Source organism: Thunnus albacares, chromosome 11 (genome assembly GCF_914725855.1).
Source record: "Thunnus albacares chromosome 11, fThuAlb1.1, whole genome shotgun sequence".
Taxonomy (NCBI): domain Eukaryota; kingdom Metazoa; phylum Chordata; class Actinopteri; order Scombriformes; family Scombridae; genus Thunnus; species Thunnus albacares.
Genome location: NC_058116.1, coordinates 17,588,167 through 17,606,915, shown reverse-complemented (window position 1 = coordinate 17,606,915; position 18,749 = coordinate 17,588,167). Strand labels below are relative to the sequence as shown.

Below are 18,749 nucleotides of genomic sequence, written 5' to 3'. Positions count from 1 at the left end.
CAACACTGTGTTTTAAATATTAAAGTTTTCTGGTGCTGTTTCATCAGTAACGTCAGTGATAACAGTTGAGAAATTCAGTTCAGAGATCAAGGTTTTTTCACCAGTTTTGGTATTCTGTCATGTTCCAAATATTGATCTATAGAGACACTGTTGGGTCCATTTATTCATCCATCACAGCTCTTGTGGGCTGCAATAGAGTAGCTGAAATTAGGTAAGACCTGGTGCAATAGGAGAAAACTGATATGAAAAAAATGGAAAGTCTACTGGATGTCATTTGTCTGATGGAACAGATACACTTTTATTTTAATCAATAAGACTGTCTACACAGGCCATGTAGCAGCTTGCACCATATGCACATAAAAATTAGTCTATTTTCTTCTGTTTTACACACTTAACTACAGTGATTGTATGTTGGGGCTCTGAGTGCTACGGTGGCCCTGAGGTGCAAAACACAACAACAAAACAGAAAACACAACATTTTAGAAACTTAAACGCAGCATTTGTTGTTGTGTTTTCCACCTCGGGGGCCACCGTAGAGCACTGCCAAAACACAGATGACCTAAACTCTTTAACTGTGCCTGAACGCATCCTGTGCAGACACACAGATGGAAGCTGCTGCTCTGTTAAACGTGCTGCTCACGCTACGTCTCCTTTGTAAAAACAGCATAACTGAGCAGCAACGGCGAGAACATGACCACCACCAAAAAAACCCTTTTTGTTTTTCCGTGAAATGAGCCACCTTTGGGTTGCCAGGTTGCATTGAAATGTAAAAGAATAAAATAAAATCTGGGACTTTTTATATGTGTCAAACAAACAGGGAAGCTGATTTGCCCAAGTTGATATTTAAATTCCTTTAATGGTCCGGAAAGTTTTGTGGGTTCTCTAGGAGCTTGTAGACAAAACCTACTGATACGGTGGAAAGCAACAAGAGAGTCAGCAGGCATGAAGACGGAGACACTCACACTGAGAAAAACAACTCGGTCCCCAGCAAGGCTACAGATGTTGACGCACACTCACATTGTCATCCACAAAGTAACAAACACTGACGTAGACATAAGCACACACACATAAACACAAACAGTTAAGCCTAGAGAGAAATGCAGTATAAAGCCTTGTGACTCATTTTCGGGAAAATGTTTTATATACTACCTGGTGCTGTTCAGTGTCCACACACACACACACACACACACACACACACATACACACACACACAAACAACTGACCTCCCACTGTAGATGAGGGGGAATGTTCCGGATCTGGATCTTCCGACTCCTGCAGAGATGAGAGACACAGACGGAGTGGATTTAACTGACCTGAACCACAAACTCACAGACACTTAAGAGTTACAGTCATCTGTTGTGTTTACAGCAAAGCCAAACTTTACATTTATACTGTATATAGTATATATACAGTACACACATTAGCAGCATCAGCAGCTGAGACGCAAAGACATTTCGATAACGAGGGCAGAAATGCGGTCAGAGTCGATGTGATTTCACTTTCTACAACACCCACAGTTAATTTGACAGTGTCACAAGTCAAAGGACTGACAGACAGAAAGGTGTGTAGATGAGGATGTTTATTACACGGCAGATAGTGACTTTCAGTGACGCCTCCCTCCAAGTGCTAATTCTCACTACTCTCACTACAAGTGGTGGGAGTGACACAAAAAAACATTTGTATGATCCATCACCGCTGACAGTCATAACTTAACAACTAAAAAAAAAGCAACAACAAAGATATTTTTATTTAAGATTTGTCCCTGAAAGAAAAGAAGTAAGTAAATTGTGAAGGAAGTGATATAAATCACAAATAAGAAATGATAAAAATGAATTTAACATTCACACGATAAAATAATCAAGTTGCGCTAAAGTCGCAGGTGGCATTGGTGATGACATGTGTTAAATTTAGCCATGTCTTAGACCACAAAGACAGGCCTCCTTTGACAGAAATGGTCCTGAGTGAACAAATTTGAGCCTTAAAGGGTGTTTTTGGTTTGAAATTGAGATAAGAGAACAAAAGAAACAACCAATAAACATTTTCAATTGTTCCTTGACAATTTATCCCTCTTGTTTTCAATTTTTATGCTCATTTTTTGTTGCTATTTAAACACAAAGTGTGGAGCATGTTAAATGGTGGCTGCTTAAACCTTTTTGAATTTGAATTGTGATCAACAACAACGACGTTCAAACCCCTGGTCATCATGTTTTACTTCTTTATCTAGACAAGTCAGTCAGAGAAGACAGTGTCCCTCTCTGCCTGGTCGTTTTGGGATCCAGAGCTTCCACACCGCCTCTCTCTGCCTCCAGCGAGCGTGTCAGCTCAAACAGCAAAGCCACACAAACCGCCCAGTGACCACAAGCTGTTAACAACTACATTAACGTGAGAGCGTCCAGCTCCGCAATGAGAGCTGCTGATATAAAAAGCAGAGAGGCTGGTGGAGAAAAAAGCCACACTGCTGAGCAACTGTATCCTAAAAGCCCATTTAAGAAGCATTCTGGCGCACAATTAGGAGGCATTACAGGAGCGAGGCTGAAGGACAGAGGTAAAGAAATGAAGTAGAGGGGGAAAGGTAATGAGCGATAATTAGAGGTGGACCTTAGTTCAGGAGGACACTTTCAGAAACACACATTTCTCCATCTAGGTTTTGCATCTTTCTCTCCAAATACGTCTGGGTGCAAAAGACTGCAGGTCAGAATTTCCTGTCAGTAGTGAGGAGAGGACGAGAGGACCGAGCTGGCAGCTGGACATGAATGAATGACTCTGTCTGATTGTGGAGCTCGAGGAAAAAAAAACCAAGAGGAGAAACACAGCGTCACACGGATTTGGGACAGCCCTTTCCTCTCCTCATCCACCCAACAACATTACAAACACATTATTTTTAGAGTAGAATATGTTTCACATGTAAATCACATCTGCACTATACTAACAACTCTGTAAATCTATGTTAGTGACTTTAAATCAGTTTGAAAGGCAAATACTTTCATAAATAAAACGACAGGGAAATGATTTAACTCTGATGTATCCTCTGTCATGTGTTTCCAAACAAACAGTGGACACAAAAAACACAGAAAACTGATAACTGCCGGTTCATCCTACCGCATGGTGGCCGGAAAGCTTTCTGTCACTGACGGTGGTTTAAAGCGAGTGGTTCGAGGAAAGATCTCTCTTGGCAACCGGTAGCCAAACAAGGCTAAACCGATAAAATCAGTCTGTGCCACTAAAGCACATCACCTTTTTCAATGTAGTAAACAACCTCCTGCCATCCAAAGGCAGCCAATCGCTGAAAAGCATTTAAGGCCAGCTCAAAGCCTCAAAACAGCCCCAAACGCTGGCATCCCTGAGCTGCCGAATATGGAAACTAAAAAGCTCCTTTCATTCAGCGCCGTCTGCTTGGATAGCACACGAATTCTGAGGGCCCTGGTCTCTATTGTGTTTTTGCTAATTGATTTGCCAACTGTAACCTCGATGTGATGTTAGACTGCTCCTGGAGGACTGGGCAGAGTTTGGTGTAAACGTTTGTCTCAATAAGACTGCGCCATTGATCCCTCACGCCAGTCCTTTCTCTTTATTTTCTTCTCTGTTGCTCGCACAGGTTTTAAAGGCCACTTGCTTGTCTGTCATTCTGAAATATGCAGAGGAAGCTTCCTGGATGGACATCTTTTGGAAAAAGTGACAGTGCCTCCCAACAGTTCTTCAAGGTCTCATTTTCAGCATGCCTGTGGCTGCAGGCTAACCATAAGATCACTGCTTTCTGTCTGTCTGTCTGTCTCCAGGGAAAGGAAAGACCCACGACACATGCCACCCTGCTACATACACTGTCTCACTACAGTGTTCAGGTCTAGGTACAGATATTGACACATGTGCTGCTTTACAATCAGTGAATAACTCTGTGGAATTATGTGAAGCAGCAAGCATCTTCTAATTCCTCCAGTTTGTTTGCATTCAAGCTGAACCCGTCGCCCTTTCTCAGCTCCTCCTTTCCCAAAGTCCAAAATGAACTACAGTAGAAGATACAGACTGAAGTCAATGGTTACTTAATGTTTGTTGAATGTAACCAAACTGTCTGCTGCTGGTTTGGAGCGGCCTGCCAAGAGAAAAAAGAAAGCCTCTCAATTTCGGCCTTTAAATATCTGAGGGTGGCCATGTTCATTTGAAAAGCTAATATTTACTGCACCCACCTGCACGAGGTGAAAAACCGTGTCTGCGCACACGCGTGCATACTAATACGCACATGCATGCGGAGCAGTCGAAGGAATTTTAACCTCTGAGAGGGCGGGCGGACAGAGGGGTGAGAAAGAGGCTATTCACCCCTCGCCAACCTAAATATATCCGTGGAGGAATTATACATCAAAAACGTATACTTTTCTTTAAAAGCTTTTGTTTTCTGTAGTGATTTAATACATTTAACACATTTTAACACTTCTGTGTCTGAGGCTGAGCTGGCTACCCGCTGAGAGTTTAGAAGATGATGCAGGGGAGATAACATCTCTGTCCTCTTCATGTGCACATGACCTGACAGAATTAGCAACTTCTGCAGCAAATGTTGTAGATAAATCTTTTAATTTTTCTTCTAATTTTCAAGACAGCTCCAAATGAAGTCCACCATACCATATGAGTCACAGGGTTGAATGTGGACAGGAGCCGATTGAATAAAGAGCACGTGTCTGTCAGTACAAGAGGGGAAAGGCTTTGAAATAATACTCTTCTTGGTGGAGGCAAAAAGTCAACAGCTAGGATGGTCTGGGAGAAATTCCACCACAAATGACAGACATGAGATGAACATAGAACATAACATAATCTTCAATGTGCAGTAACTGTGAGTCAAACTCCTTTTGGGGGGGGAGATATAATCTATTAAATGTAGAGATATGACTTCTAACTACCACAAATGACCAGGTAGTTATCACGTGACCTACACTTATGTCCAACAGCAGCAGATGTATTGCTAAAAGTAGCACACGATAAAAATACTCAATGCAACTAAAAGTCCTGCTTTCAAAATCTCACTTAGGTAAAAGCGCAGAATTATTAGCAGCAAAATGTAGTTTTAAGCATCAAAAGTAAAAGTGCTTATTATGCAAAATGGTCCCATTCAGAGTGTCGTATTTATCACATACAGACAGGTGACAAATTAAATGAAAAACCAGTACAGGTCTGAATGCTTGACCCCTACAGTGAGGGGATCTGGTGGCTCTGTCATGCTTTGGGGGGCATTTTGCTAGCATGGTTTGGGTCCACTTGTCCCCTTAGAGGGAAGGGTCACTGCAAATCAATACAAAGTTGTTCTGAGTCATCACCTTTATCCCATGATGAAACATTTCTATCCTGATGGGAGTGGTCTCTTCCAGGATGACAATGCTCCAATTCATAGGGCCCGAGGGGGCACTTAATGTTTTGATGAGTATGAAAATGATGTGAATCATATGCTATGACCTTTGCAGCCACCAGACCTCAACCCAACAGAACATTTATGGAAGATTTTGGACTGACGTGTCAGACAGTGCTCTCCACCACCATCATCAAAACATGAAATACGGGAATATCTTTTGAAAGAACAGTGTTCATCCCTCCAGTAGAGTTCAGAGACTTGTAGCATCAATGCCAAGGCGCATTGAAGCTCTTCTGTGGCACAACACCTTACTAAGACATTTTATGTTGTTTTTTTCCTTTAATTTGTGAATTAACCTGGATTGATTAATCATTTAGTCTACATCGTGCCTGAACATAGTGAGGAACACCCATAAAAATTTCCCAGAGCTTAAGTTGACATATTTAATTTGCTCATTCGTCCAAACAACAGTCTGAACCCCCCCAAAAATCAGTTTATTATCCCTGTTTTAAAAATAAAAAAACCCTCTCAAAATTCAACTTTTTAAAGCTGCTTTTAACTAACGATTAGCCAAAACTTTAAAATGTTGGTGTTATGTGTAACTTCTTTTTGCCAATTTGTTTATCTATGTAAAGCATCCTTGAGTGCCTTTAAAAGTGCTCAATAAGAAAACTTGCACATATTTACATTCAAGAAGCTGAAACCAATAAATTTTTGGCATTTTTGCTTAAAAAACGTCTTAAACATTTATCAAATTCATTGATGATTAAATACATGACTGATTGTTTCAGCTCTCTTTTAGATTATTATTTATTGATGCATTAACATGTAAGCAGCATTTCAATGTAGTCAATATGGAGATAATTTTTACTACTTTATATGCTGTTTGGTAGTTTACTCTGTAACAATGCAAACTATCTACAGCTGTCAAATAAATGTAGTAGCCCTCGTAGCTTAAGTCACGTGGCAACAAGGTTTTTATTTAATACAATTTCTTTTGAGAGATAGTTTAATTGCTTTATTTGCTGTTATATGTGTATATCCTTTATTTCACCAAGTAAAAGTCTCATTGAGATTAAAATCTCTTTTTCAACACTGACCTGACAATAAACACAAACATTACAGACAAATAAAACTGTCACGCACTACAAACAAGTGAACACAATATCCAGTTAATATAAAATACAAGGTCAAGGACAAAAATCCAGTTATGATCCATAAACGGATACAAACAATTTCAGTGAAAATGTAGGAGCAATAACATCGACCAAGAGAACCATTTTCTCGATCCTTTAAAACTGACTTGAATTCCCACACAGTAATCAGCTCTGACAATTTCAGGTCCTTCATACATTATTCCAGGAAGGACCAACATCGGTAGAATATCATGAGAGCGCAGGCCGTATTGATTTTGGTTTTACACATGTATGTACACAGATAAAGAGGAGCCAGCCCAAAGAGAGATTCATATATATAAAAGCCAACTGATGCGAAAGTCTGCGAACATACAGAGGTGGACACTTAGCAGTAGCATACAGAGTACAGAGGTGTGCGAGATCGCCACAGCCAGTAATAAAACATAAAGTATCCAACTTCTTTAGGCACTGGTCAGGTGTATTCATTAAGCGCAGATCGCTGTAGTCCAATAACAGTAAAAAAAAGTTGACAAAATCAAGTGTTTCCTTGCCTGGAGGGAGAAACAAGATTTATTCCTAAAAAAGAAACTTAATTTAACTTTTAGCTTGAAAACAAGGTTTGCAATGTGTGATTTGAATGAAAAGTTCTGATCAATAATAATATCTAAATATTTATATGTGACCATTTCAATTTCAACCCCTTGAGCAGTTGAGGTCTTAGGAAGATTAGATGTTAACTAACTCTTTGCTATTTGAAAATAGCATGAGTTTGGATTTGTCTGCATTTTAACACCAACTTAAGTTGAGTCAGATGGGACTGAACAACATCAAAGGTAGACTGCAGTTGATTAGGTTTAATACCACAAAATCTCTTTCACACTCATTATGAACAGAAGATAATGATTATTAAATTCATCATAAACTCAGAGTACTGACATCTCAGTGCAGACAACCTTTAGAGTTCCTTGACGGAGGGCAAAACCTTCTTTTCTTTTTCTTTTCTTTTTTTTTTTACACTGTGAATGATTAAACATTTCCCTCTCCGCTCAAGGATTTTGTCTAATGAGGCCTTTAAAAGCCTTGTTTACCTTTCCCTCCCTGCTCTGTGCTGATGCCCGTTCTGTCAGAGACGACTCACAAGGCACGCCGCTCTGTGCCCAGCGGGGAGGCTCTCTCTGGATGAATAAAAAGACAACCCAAATAGCCTTTCAGTTTGTTCGGAGCATGCTGTCTCACAAAGCGCCCACAGACACCTCTGCACACACAGTCACCTCTACAAGAAACCTCACACTTAATTGTTTATTTATGCAAAACTCATCTGACTAATAAAGGCTTTGTTTCTCCATTTAACAGTCATTTTCCTTCCTCCTGTGTCCATTTAGCTGTCAACACGTTCTCAGACTGATTCTCAGTGCAAAAGTCAACGATTATAAACTGCCTGACCATTATTTCACACCAATATAATCACATATTTGCTGCTTTCTTATTTTTATTTTCTTAAAATTGATAAAATAATATTATAATTATTCTATTTCACCAATTCCATCTCTTTGTATCTGCCTGACAAAGCTCTTTGTTCTCGCTGAAGGCCACGCTTGATGGGACACTAGACACCGGAAGACCACATCGGTTCAGAAACTTCATATTGCACAGATGGTAATTGATGACTTTCAAAATGAAAGATGATCTGGTCTCCCTCACAGATATACCATGCAGATAAAAAGCCTCCGCAGTCATAAATCACACTATTACATACTCATATTGCAAATCCAGTCACATACCTTCTCTGTAACACCAATGTCTCGGCTTTTTTTTCAACTGTGTAGCGGTTCAATGCGTCACTGCTGAGTGCAGAGTAATGTGATCATCTCAGAATCAGCTACGTGTGTCTATGTGCATCATTATGGACTATAAAGTTCTAAGATTACAGCATGTCTGCACCATTTTTATCCTTTTACATCTGCAGCAACGACCAATGACAATGTAGACGTGAAACATAGTATATGGGTCAGTCTGAGTGGTCAAACATTCTGGTGGTCCTTACACACCAACGATGGACTCGTCTAATCTGAATTAACCCAATTTCTAGCTTTGACCCGTAAGCTGTTAAGCACCTAAATGCTCTGAAATCTCAGAGCGGAAGCAACAAGTCAACAATATTGAGAAGACCCAACTGTGTGGAAGATGCCCCTCTTTTCCTCTTTTTAAACTCCGGCGGTTCTCCCACTGTGACCAACTCTCTGCTGCTGGATTAAAACGGAGCTTGTAGTGCTCCTGAGCGCTTCTCTAAGGCCCATCCAACTGTTGCAGAGCAGAGATAACAGGATTTGTATGAATGAAGTGTCTGTGCATTGTTATTGTCCTTCAGCGAAAAAGGTTTGTCAGCGTTATTGGTCCTCCAGAAGGACAAACAGACCCTGAGGCAGCTCTACAGCTCAAGTGTTACATGCAATATATACTGCAACCAAAAAAGTCTTTTTTGGCTTCAATATGTTTTTTTTTTTTTTTTTTTACATGAGTACATGATTGTTTATCGGTCTGAGTGCAGAAATGTTGTTGATGACATGTAAGCTAGAAAAAACATGTTTATAATTGTAAATTTAGATTACAGTAATTTTCATTTCGAAAGTCGATAATTTCTGCATAATTTCCAAGATGTTTCCTGGAAATAATGTTTTAGTTTGGTACTAATGAGAGGAGAAACCCAGACAGTGTTGAGTTTGTATACTTCCAACCAATTAACTCCAATTAATTGCTTATGTGGAGACTCTTTTAGTCACTGCACAGCAGGTCTGTGTGCAAAATGCAAAATATGTCTGCAAGCAAGCATACAATTCAACATATATGTGGAATTAAATTTCCAGTAATAAATGAATAATGACTGAATATTTTCTTGGGCTTTTCTTTCAAGGATATTCTTATTTTTCCAGGAAACCTCTTGGAAATGATTACGACCTGTAAAATAAAGCAATACCTTGACGGACACTATAATAAATCTACTTCAAATAATGCACACTCACAGTTTTTTATTCAACATTAACTGTGTCATGAAGGCACCAACCATAGCATAACCCTTATCCATTTTCACCTAAATCATTTTGATAGAACTTATTGGGGGTATTGTATTTATCATACATTACTAGCAGACACAACAGGAGAGTCTGAAACAATTATTAGGCCTAAAAAGAAAGAAAAAGAGATAAAAGAAACCATTTTGAGACCAGCAATGCAAAAGAGGGCGAGCTTTAATGTTGACATTTCAAGATGGAAAGCTCTGAAGATGGGCAAAGTTCTTTGTGATAATCAGAGTTGTTTGTTTTTCTGCAGCAAAGGTAACTAGCTACATTAATCCATTTTAATTAACTAAATGAATTAATAATCTCCCTAATCATTATGATGTGAGTCATATAAACCAGAAACAGCCTCAGGGAAAACCTTCAGTCACTTTGAGGGGAAATTGTTTATGCTCCTTATGTTGTAGAAAAATACCTGAATCAGATACTTCTGAGACAAAAAAATAAGCAGATTTTGGTTCATTAAATAAATAAACTAGAGATTTCCTATGTAATAACAGGTGATGGTGACAGTCTCCTTCACGGTTTCATTAATAAATCCTTTAATTCCTCTGAGCATTCATCTAAAAATCTATCATACAAAGTAAGAAAACAGGCACTGTATCTGCTTTTTCTTCCCCCTGTTGTTCCCTTACCACATATTTTTCACACTGATAATGCAGAGTGAACAAGGCTGCCGCTCCACAGTGCCTCTAACCATCTCATCTCAGCGTGCAGCGCTCAGGTACCTGGCTCTGTTTTCTCTCCCAGCCCTCGGCGGGTGAGAACTCATCAGAATTCAGCAGGCTTACCTGCCTGCCTGTTTCTCTTCACGCATTAGTTTTTTCGCTGTGGCACCGAAGCCGGGAAGCACAGACTGAAACGCAGGCAGGCAGGTAGACACACGCAGGTAGCTCTAATGCAAGCCACAGCCTTCCTGTTGACGTTTGTTTGCTCTTCACTGTCAACACTCAGTCAGCTGGTTAACACAGACATGTAAATAAGGAAACACTGCACGTTGTTTCTTCATCCATTACATGTAGTACAAAGAGCAATGATGAGGACTATTGGTGTACAGGGAAATTAGAAATAGATGAATATCTTCTACCAGGGAATGATTCAGTGCCGTATGATGTGACTGATTACAAAAAGATTCAATCGATATGAATGACTCACACTAAGCAAGTAATTCATACGTGAGGGACGGCTCATAGAAGCGTGACGTAAATCTAAAGTATCAACAGAAACATCCGTAGAGGCTGATTTTCTACTACACATCAGCTCAAAAGGATATGCAGATAATATCACCGCCGTGAAATAAAAAGTGAAACAAAACAAAATCATGTATCTACTGACAACAAGATAAAACACGTGCAGAGCTCTTGGACTGCACAAAGCTGTTTGCATACTGCTGCAGATATAAAATGATTTTTAGTTTTCAGGTGTAATCGCTACAAATTAATTGGCAGTCGACGCTAAAATGCCACGGGGTGCCCGGCTGACACAAAACAAATCTTCTCCCGTCGTGCCACCTAAGCCGATGAAATGAGCATTTTAAAATGTTCCCTTTGCTTGTTGCTGCGGCATAATATGTTTCTATTTAAATGAAAACTGTCTGTGACTCTGCAGATGCATTCACACATCCTGAATCACCTACTGCAAGAGTCATTCTTGTCCTTGATTAATATAAACATACTGTATTTTATGCTGAACTTTCTTACATCCAGTACAGCAGGAGACCACAGCGGCAGGAAACAGTCGATTTCTCTGCAGCAGGGAGCTCATAAGTCAGAACTGTATCTGTCTTCTCAAGGGAGCTACACTGGCGTACACTGTGATAATACCACTGCGACAATGAAACATAACTGTTTACCCGAGGAAGAGTTAAGTGTCACTGAAACCACAATTAAATGTCTAAATGGGAAGCCCCAAAGACTTTTTAATGAAAAGACACGCTGACTCCAAACCAAAAAATATATTTCCTACTCAAATAGATTTATATCAACTGCCTAACAGGCCTAAAAACACTTGTCAACACCTAAAACTGAAATATGACTATACATGATTATTGTGATGGACGTAAAACATTATGCACAATCCAGTGCAAATGCGATTTCTGCTAATCATGCAAAATACATGCAATCAGCTGTAATTACAGCATTTACAATTTAATTTATCGGTACTGAAACCAGTTCCCTTGCCACTGAGCCACAAGCATAAAACTGAAATAAATAAATAAACAGAGCGATGACTCAAGAGGACTTGCAGAGTCATGTGCTACGCTGCTCTGCCCTGTCCTGCGCACATCAAACGCTTGCTTTTCCTACACACTGCTACTTCACAAACTCCTCTGAGTCTCCGTCACAAAGCACGCAGTCAGCACTGTCACTGACAGGCACACAGCACCGACGACTCACACACACACACACACGCACGCGCACGCGCGCACACACACATCTTAAACAAGCGGACACACTAACATATAGAGACTAGTGTGCCTACTCTTCCCTGCACGTACACACTTATGTATTTCTTGTGTCTTTCTCTCACACACACACATGCTCCCCAGTGCTAAAGGCTACTGACAGGTGGATACCAGCTCATACTGCGGTGGTGCAGTGTGGATCCGCTGTTAGCTGCTCCTCATGGCTGCGTTCTGTTGCTTTATGTTGAGTAGTGCAGCTTGCTCCTTAGGTCTCATCCTTTAATCTGCCAACCATAAGGTATTATACTGTGGCTGGAGGGCTGAGCCCGACTGTCATAGGTGTAGGTCCAGGCAGGGTTAACCTGGATCAATACCGCACGCACACCGCTCAACATTACGCAAGCCCTCAAACTGTTTGCCCGCCCGCTTTTCCTCTGTCTGTCTCCCCGCTCGACTACAGTCTGTCTCTCATCGTCTCTCTCTACCCGTCTCACTACTCCCTCCAGCTCCCTCTGGAGAGAGAGCTTTACTTGTTCACACACACACACACACACGAGCGCCTTCCCTCCTCTCTTCCCCCCTCCCCCTGTCTGCAGGGAAGTTCCTAACACACACAGAGAAAACATGTACAGTAACTAGCAGGAGGTGAGTGAAGATTCATCCTCTGACAAACAGAAAACACAGACAGGCCTGGTCAATAAGCAGCGTATTTCAAAACACCCCTGCCAGTCACAGCTGCCGTCACTGAGGAGTCCTTGCTCTCCAGACGCTGGCTGAACAAAGCTTTTGGAAACAGAGAAGCGCACACTGCGTTTCTCAAACACAGGGTCGGGAACCTGCAGTCTGCCTGGGAGATCCTGAAACAGTCACACCTGACACGTGTAGTTTAATTACAGCTGTGTGTTTGCTTTTAATCATGGTGCCTCTTTCAAGTCCACTTTAAAGGATCTGAAAAATAACACCCTTGGTCAATGCGTTTCCTTTTACTATAAATGTGTTGTTTTGACTCAATTTAAGATAGTTTTAGAAAATTATACCTGTTTATGCACCTTAGCTGGATATTGTTTATATGTAGTGTGTGGGAGTTGTATTAACCTGTTTATGTTGTTTGTATTTGTTTTTTAATGTTGCTGTCTTGAAAAAAAGAGATTTTAATCTCAACAAGACCCGTTGAAAAAAAGAAAAATGAAATGAATTCATCACACAGTATCATTTACATTTTTAAAAATCCCCTGCACAAGTTTTAGGACATAAATATAAAATATAATAGCATAAAAAAAATGCTCCCTCATTGAATAATCCAGAATCTATGAATATACAAATGTTGGACACAAGATGTTTCATAATTCACTGTAAAGTCTATTCTCATAGTTTGTGCACTGGAGGCTTCAAGTTTCCACATCACATTTGTGTAAGTTTCATATTAAACCACGATTGGCTTTGTTGTGATGTCACATATCCTGCCCGTAGGTTTATGTCTTAAACTCACATTTAAGGAACTTGAAAGTGAAACCAGACTTTTAGTGTTGAACTCTGCACATTCATCATTCTGCACAGTGAAGCTCAAACACTCAACAGAAGTAACAAGAAAAAGTCATTTTTGACTTTTGAGGGAGACTTTAAATGGAGCAAGTATTAACAGCAGGTTCAAAGTTTTAAAATGTGAATTTGCAACTTTTCTTCATCTTCTGTACTTATAAATTGAAATATCTTTGGAATTTTTGCTGTTTTTGCTGAACAAAACAAGCAATCTGAAGACATCACCCTGAGCTCTGGGAACTTGAGATACTAATTTTTTTTGCACTATTTCCTGACATTTTACAGATCAAATTAATTAATCATTAATCATTTTTATTGCAGTTAGACACTTAATATAAACCAATCTAAGCATCACAAAGAATTAACTTCTTTTAAAAGTGCACATGGAGGAAAAAGTACCACCGGCAAAAGATAAGAACAGATAAAGAGATTAAATGAATTGCCGACTACCAGCAATTTTAAAAGCATGAGTGAAGTGTAGTAAAGTAAACAAAGTGTGGTAACTTCGATAAGCCATCAAGAGATTAACAAGGCGGAGGGATTATCTATATAGGACGCACTCGTGCAGGTTGGGTGGGACAGTACAAACGGGTTTAAGGTTAAAATTACATCAATATCCGGTTCTGTGTATAGAGAGAATAAATTCAATTGACCCTCTGCAGAGGATGAGCATAGCAGGGAAGAAAAAGTGAAGATGGGAAAAACAACTAATCAGCATCACTGTTTTCCTCGCCATCGTCTGTAAAAGAGCAGTTTTTTTTTTTAATGGTTATGGGTGTCTGGCTCTACGATGGGTGGAGTCAAATGGATAAGAGCCTCCAATACATTAATTACATTATAGTGCTCCTCCCAAAACCTTAGATCATCTTGTGTCATGTGACTCCCAAGTGGCTCAAGTGGCATTATCCCTGTCACACTTTAATCCTGCAGCTAAAATGGCTCCAAATCCTACTCTGTGAAATGAGGCAGGGGGCTTGAGGAGGAAGTGGACTGAACGTGGTTTGGAGGTGTGTGTGTGTGCGCGTCTCAATTAGAGGCGGGAATGAGAGGAAGGAAGGAAGGAAGGAAGGAAGGAAGGAAGGAAGGAAGGAAGGAAGGAAGGAAGGTATAGCAGGTTGAGTTCGGAGGATGTCTGTATGGTGTGTGGGAATGTAATTAAATTATCGGAGGCTCTGACAAGTGTGTCAGCCTTAATCAATACGCGATAAATACTCAAGTAAATATCTTGAGTTGACATCGATATCTCAAGTTAGGAGCCTGAGCTTCCACAGAGGAAGAGAGCGGGTGGGAATGGCTGTTGTGTGGGCAGCATTTAAAGTGAGACAGACAAGGCGAGAGAGAATTATTGGTGATTGTGCAAAAGCCTGAGGGAGAGGTTTGTTGTTGGTGCCTCTTATATATGTGACTACAAGACACTCAGTAGTGCTGAAACCTCTGCCAAGCCGGAGCGATTCTTCAACTCGCAAAAGCTGCAGCCTCCGTAACGGTTTATGTTTGTTTATTGTTTGTCTTCCTGGTTTGATTTTCTAACAAAATGCTACAGTATGTGAGTGAAACAGCACACAAAATAGCTAAAGATAACACATCAGGGTGGAAATCTCAAATCCTTATCAACACCAAAATCTAGAAACCAAACTTTACCTAAATATATTTTGTAATAAAAAAGAACAAACTGCTGAGGGACAAACCACAGTTTAAAAAAAAATCATTTTGTTATAGAAAAGGCTCAGATCCACCTGAGGCTCAGTATCAAAACACTAATAACAATGAGAGAAGGTCTCTGATTTGTGAGAAAGGATATTCAAGGGTGCAGTCCACTAATTTAACAACTATTTCCAGCCCTGCTCGAGCTTACGACTCTCCTCCGCACAGAAACACCAAAACAAATCTGCAAGCATTTACAGGCCGGCTGCTTTCATCATTCCTGGCAGAAAACATACGAGGCTGGTTCCCCTCTTTAACAAACACCCTGTCTAAGTTGAGGGGCTATTAGGAGTGAGGGCTGACCTGAAATCCTAGCCGCTCATTCTTTGACACAGTCACAACAACTGCTCTGAAAACCTGTGGCTGTGTGTGTGTGTGTGTGTGTGTGTGAAGGCCAGGGGGATCTGAGCATATCACAAAATGGTAATTGGATCATTTGTCATATTTGGACCTCATCGTTGATAAGGTTAACATCTACTGTACAGTGGTGGACTCTATTTTACACAGACACTAAGAGCCTGCAAAAAAAATGGCCCGTGTCAAGGAAGGCAAATCAGAGCTGTTTTGTCTGGTGGCATTTCTGTTATTTGTACTGACGTTTGATCAAATCAGAGCCCATCTGTGTGTGTGTGTGTGTGTGTGTGTGTGGACCTGGCTTGTGAATCATGTGCTGAGAGCGCAGGGATAAACCAGCTTTGATGATGTGCAGTGCATGAGGAGGAAGCAAAGCAGCGATACTCTAAATGCTCCAAGAGCACCTGAGGTGCGCGGAGCATGGCCGCGCATCCGTCCAAGTGTGCAACAATTACACTCAACATGAGGAAGAACACACACAATTCCTGTTAAATTAGACTTTTCTCCAAGCATTTTGTTCTTGAATCGTCTACAGCAACTCCACATCTACACCACCGTCTCTCTGACATCAAACTCGCCTTTGAAGCTTTTCATTCTATATGTCTGTAATTTATTCTCCCACAACGTCAAGCAACCGGAAACCGTGCTGCCCGGAGTCACTCCTAACACCACTTAAAACAAAACCATCTCCAAAATGAACTGTTGCCTCCCGTTTGGGAGCAACACACACACACACACATACACACACACACACATGTAATGACATGCACACAGACGTCTACTGTTGTCGAAGAATTCCAATAGCGGTAACCACAACTCTACTAAGAATAAACAGCCTGTCTCTGTTACACAATCTGATAGGATGGCTCACATTCAGCTTACAGTACATAACATACAGTTGTACGCTATTCACACCCGCTCACGCAAAACACACAGCCGGCTTCATTCTGCACTGCCTAGCTGTGCCAGGGAGCAGTGACACTGTGGAGGGAGCGAGAGACAATGCATGGAGGCAGTACACTCAAAAAACTGAAATATTGTCTTTAATTAAATTTATTTTGTCAACAGGTTTCACAAAATTGTATGAGGTTAGTTAAAAGCAAACATGTTAAAATCATCGATGAACTTGTATTACGGTAACACAATGATTGTGAATCAAGTCAATTAAATAAAATAACTTCTGATCAACAAGAGATATTTAAGCTTGAACAAATGAAGTCAGTTATAAGGATTTAAAGAATATATATATATATAGGCTACATATTTTACATGTATCCTTTCAACATGTATCTAATTTGTAGTAGTACAATAATTAATTTAAGTTTAATTGATTAAGACATTATGTTTTCATCCAATTTAATTTTTACTAATTAGTTTGACATAATTCTAGTTTGTCAACAGGTTCCACACAAATGAATTTGGTACACACAACATGTTTTTATTTCCTTTATTCACCAACACAGCACTGATCCAGTTCACATTTTGGTGCCACTTGGCCCCAAAAAAGAATACATTAACTTTTTTGGCACCGTAAGAGTAGCACATATAATTAACGCTGCAACTATTAGTCGATTAATCAATTAGTCGATTGACAGAAAATTGATCGTAACCTATTTTGATTAATCAATAGTTTTGAGTCGTTTTTAAAGAAGGAAAAAAATGCTAAAATTCTCTTAAATGTGAATATTGTCTGGTTTCTTTAGTCCTCCATGACAGTAAACTGAATATCTTTTGTTATGGACTGTTGGTCAGGACCATATATGACACTTAAGGTTGCATCTTGGTGTATAAAATGTCAGACCATGGTCAAAAATGTCAATCACAGGTTTGACTAATCGATTAATAGAAAAAAATAATCAACAGAATAAATGATCATGAAATTAATTGTTAGTTGCAACCCTACATATAATAAACCATACTTTCAGTTGGCAACATTATGGTGCTGCATGGTCCAACACTACTAACCGTTGTAAACCTTAAAGCAGCATAAAAATCCAACAAAACATCCGTTCATTTCTCAGTATTATGGTCTAACAATACAACAGGCTTGCAGTTTTCAGATTTTTTGTAACAGCATAGTGGTCTAACAACCATCTAACAACCATCAGCACACTTGCCACTATCAACTTCTATTTTAGCATTATGGGGGAAAATAACCTGAGATATAAACATTTTAATAAATATGTCAACTCGTTGTTGCAGGATTCTGTTAAAGTAGAGTTTTTAGCGTAGCTTGGTGTTAAAGAAGTCCGCAAAATATCCATTCAATCGTCAACAATTTCGGTGAAGCACGGTCTCTCAATTCAACATCCTTTCACTTGACACTTTGTAGTACCACTAGAATACCACTTTTCACTTATGGTAGTAGTTTTCCACAAGTTTGCCAAATCATCAGTTATTTTTCTGAAGTGTAGTTTTCGCTGCTCTGCTATTTTCAAAAAGGTAAACATCATTTTATTCAGGTTCGGCCCAAAATATAAGTTTCCCTTTTCCACAGAACATTCAGCATCCATTGGCTTATTCATAAAGTTGTTTTTGAGCATCTGTACCTTAGTAGAGAGTCTGCAAGCATCCAGTTATAGGAAGAGCTTCTGAAGTACTTCAGAGAAGGCTTTCAGCTCCTGAGGATAACTGAGGTTCAGTGCATATATACACCCATTAAGAGCGCACATGCAGAGGAGATGTCTCCCAAGTCGTGCAGAACTTCAACACCCTCAATCACTATTCCAACATCGGCTGGAAGAATGGTGCCATCACCTCCCTCAACACTGATGCTGTAGATGCCAAGGATTACTTGTTCAAGCCCCCTCTGAACAGCATCAGAATCTTTTACATAGGAGAAAAAAAGGACAAAACCAAACTATGAAATCACAGATTGCAAAGAGTAATTTTTGCATTTCAGGTTTCCCTTATATAATAATTTAGCATGACACTTCTAACAGTGTTATGTGTTTAAAAATAACAAGATGCAGTAGTGCCCGGTGATTCTATCAAACTTTAGAGATATAATTTTATATTATTTAATATATACACTCATCACGCACTTTATTAGGAACACTTGTGAAATCTAATGCAATCCAATCCAATATATTTTAGCTTATAAATTTCCAATTTTTTTTTACATTGTGTCAACAAATGTTCCTAATATTTTGCCCCCTCATGTATGTTAATGGGGTAGACACAATATTTGGAACACTTTTCAATAT

At 39.8% G+C, this 18,749-nt stretch overlaps 1 protein-coding gene across 4 annotated transcripts in view; it reads right to left on the bottom strand.

Moving 5' to 3' along the window:
- igf2bp2a (insulin-like growth factor 2 mRNA binding protein 2a) overlaps positions 1 to 18,749 on the bottom strand; it is a 64,648-nt gene that overhangs the window by 21,494 nt on the left and 24,405 nt on the right. For all 4 annotated transcript variants that reach the window (XM_044365782.1, XM_044365781.1, XM_044365783.1 and 1 more), the window contains one exon: positions 1,224 to 1,272. In XM_044365782.1, coding sequence (XP_044221717.1) covers positions 1,224 to 1,272 — 49 coding nt within the window. The remainder of the gene's footprint in view (positions 1 to 1,223; positions 1,273 to 18,749) is intronic.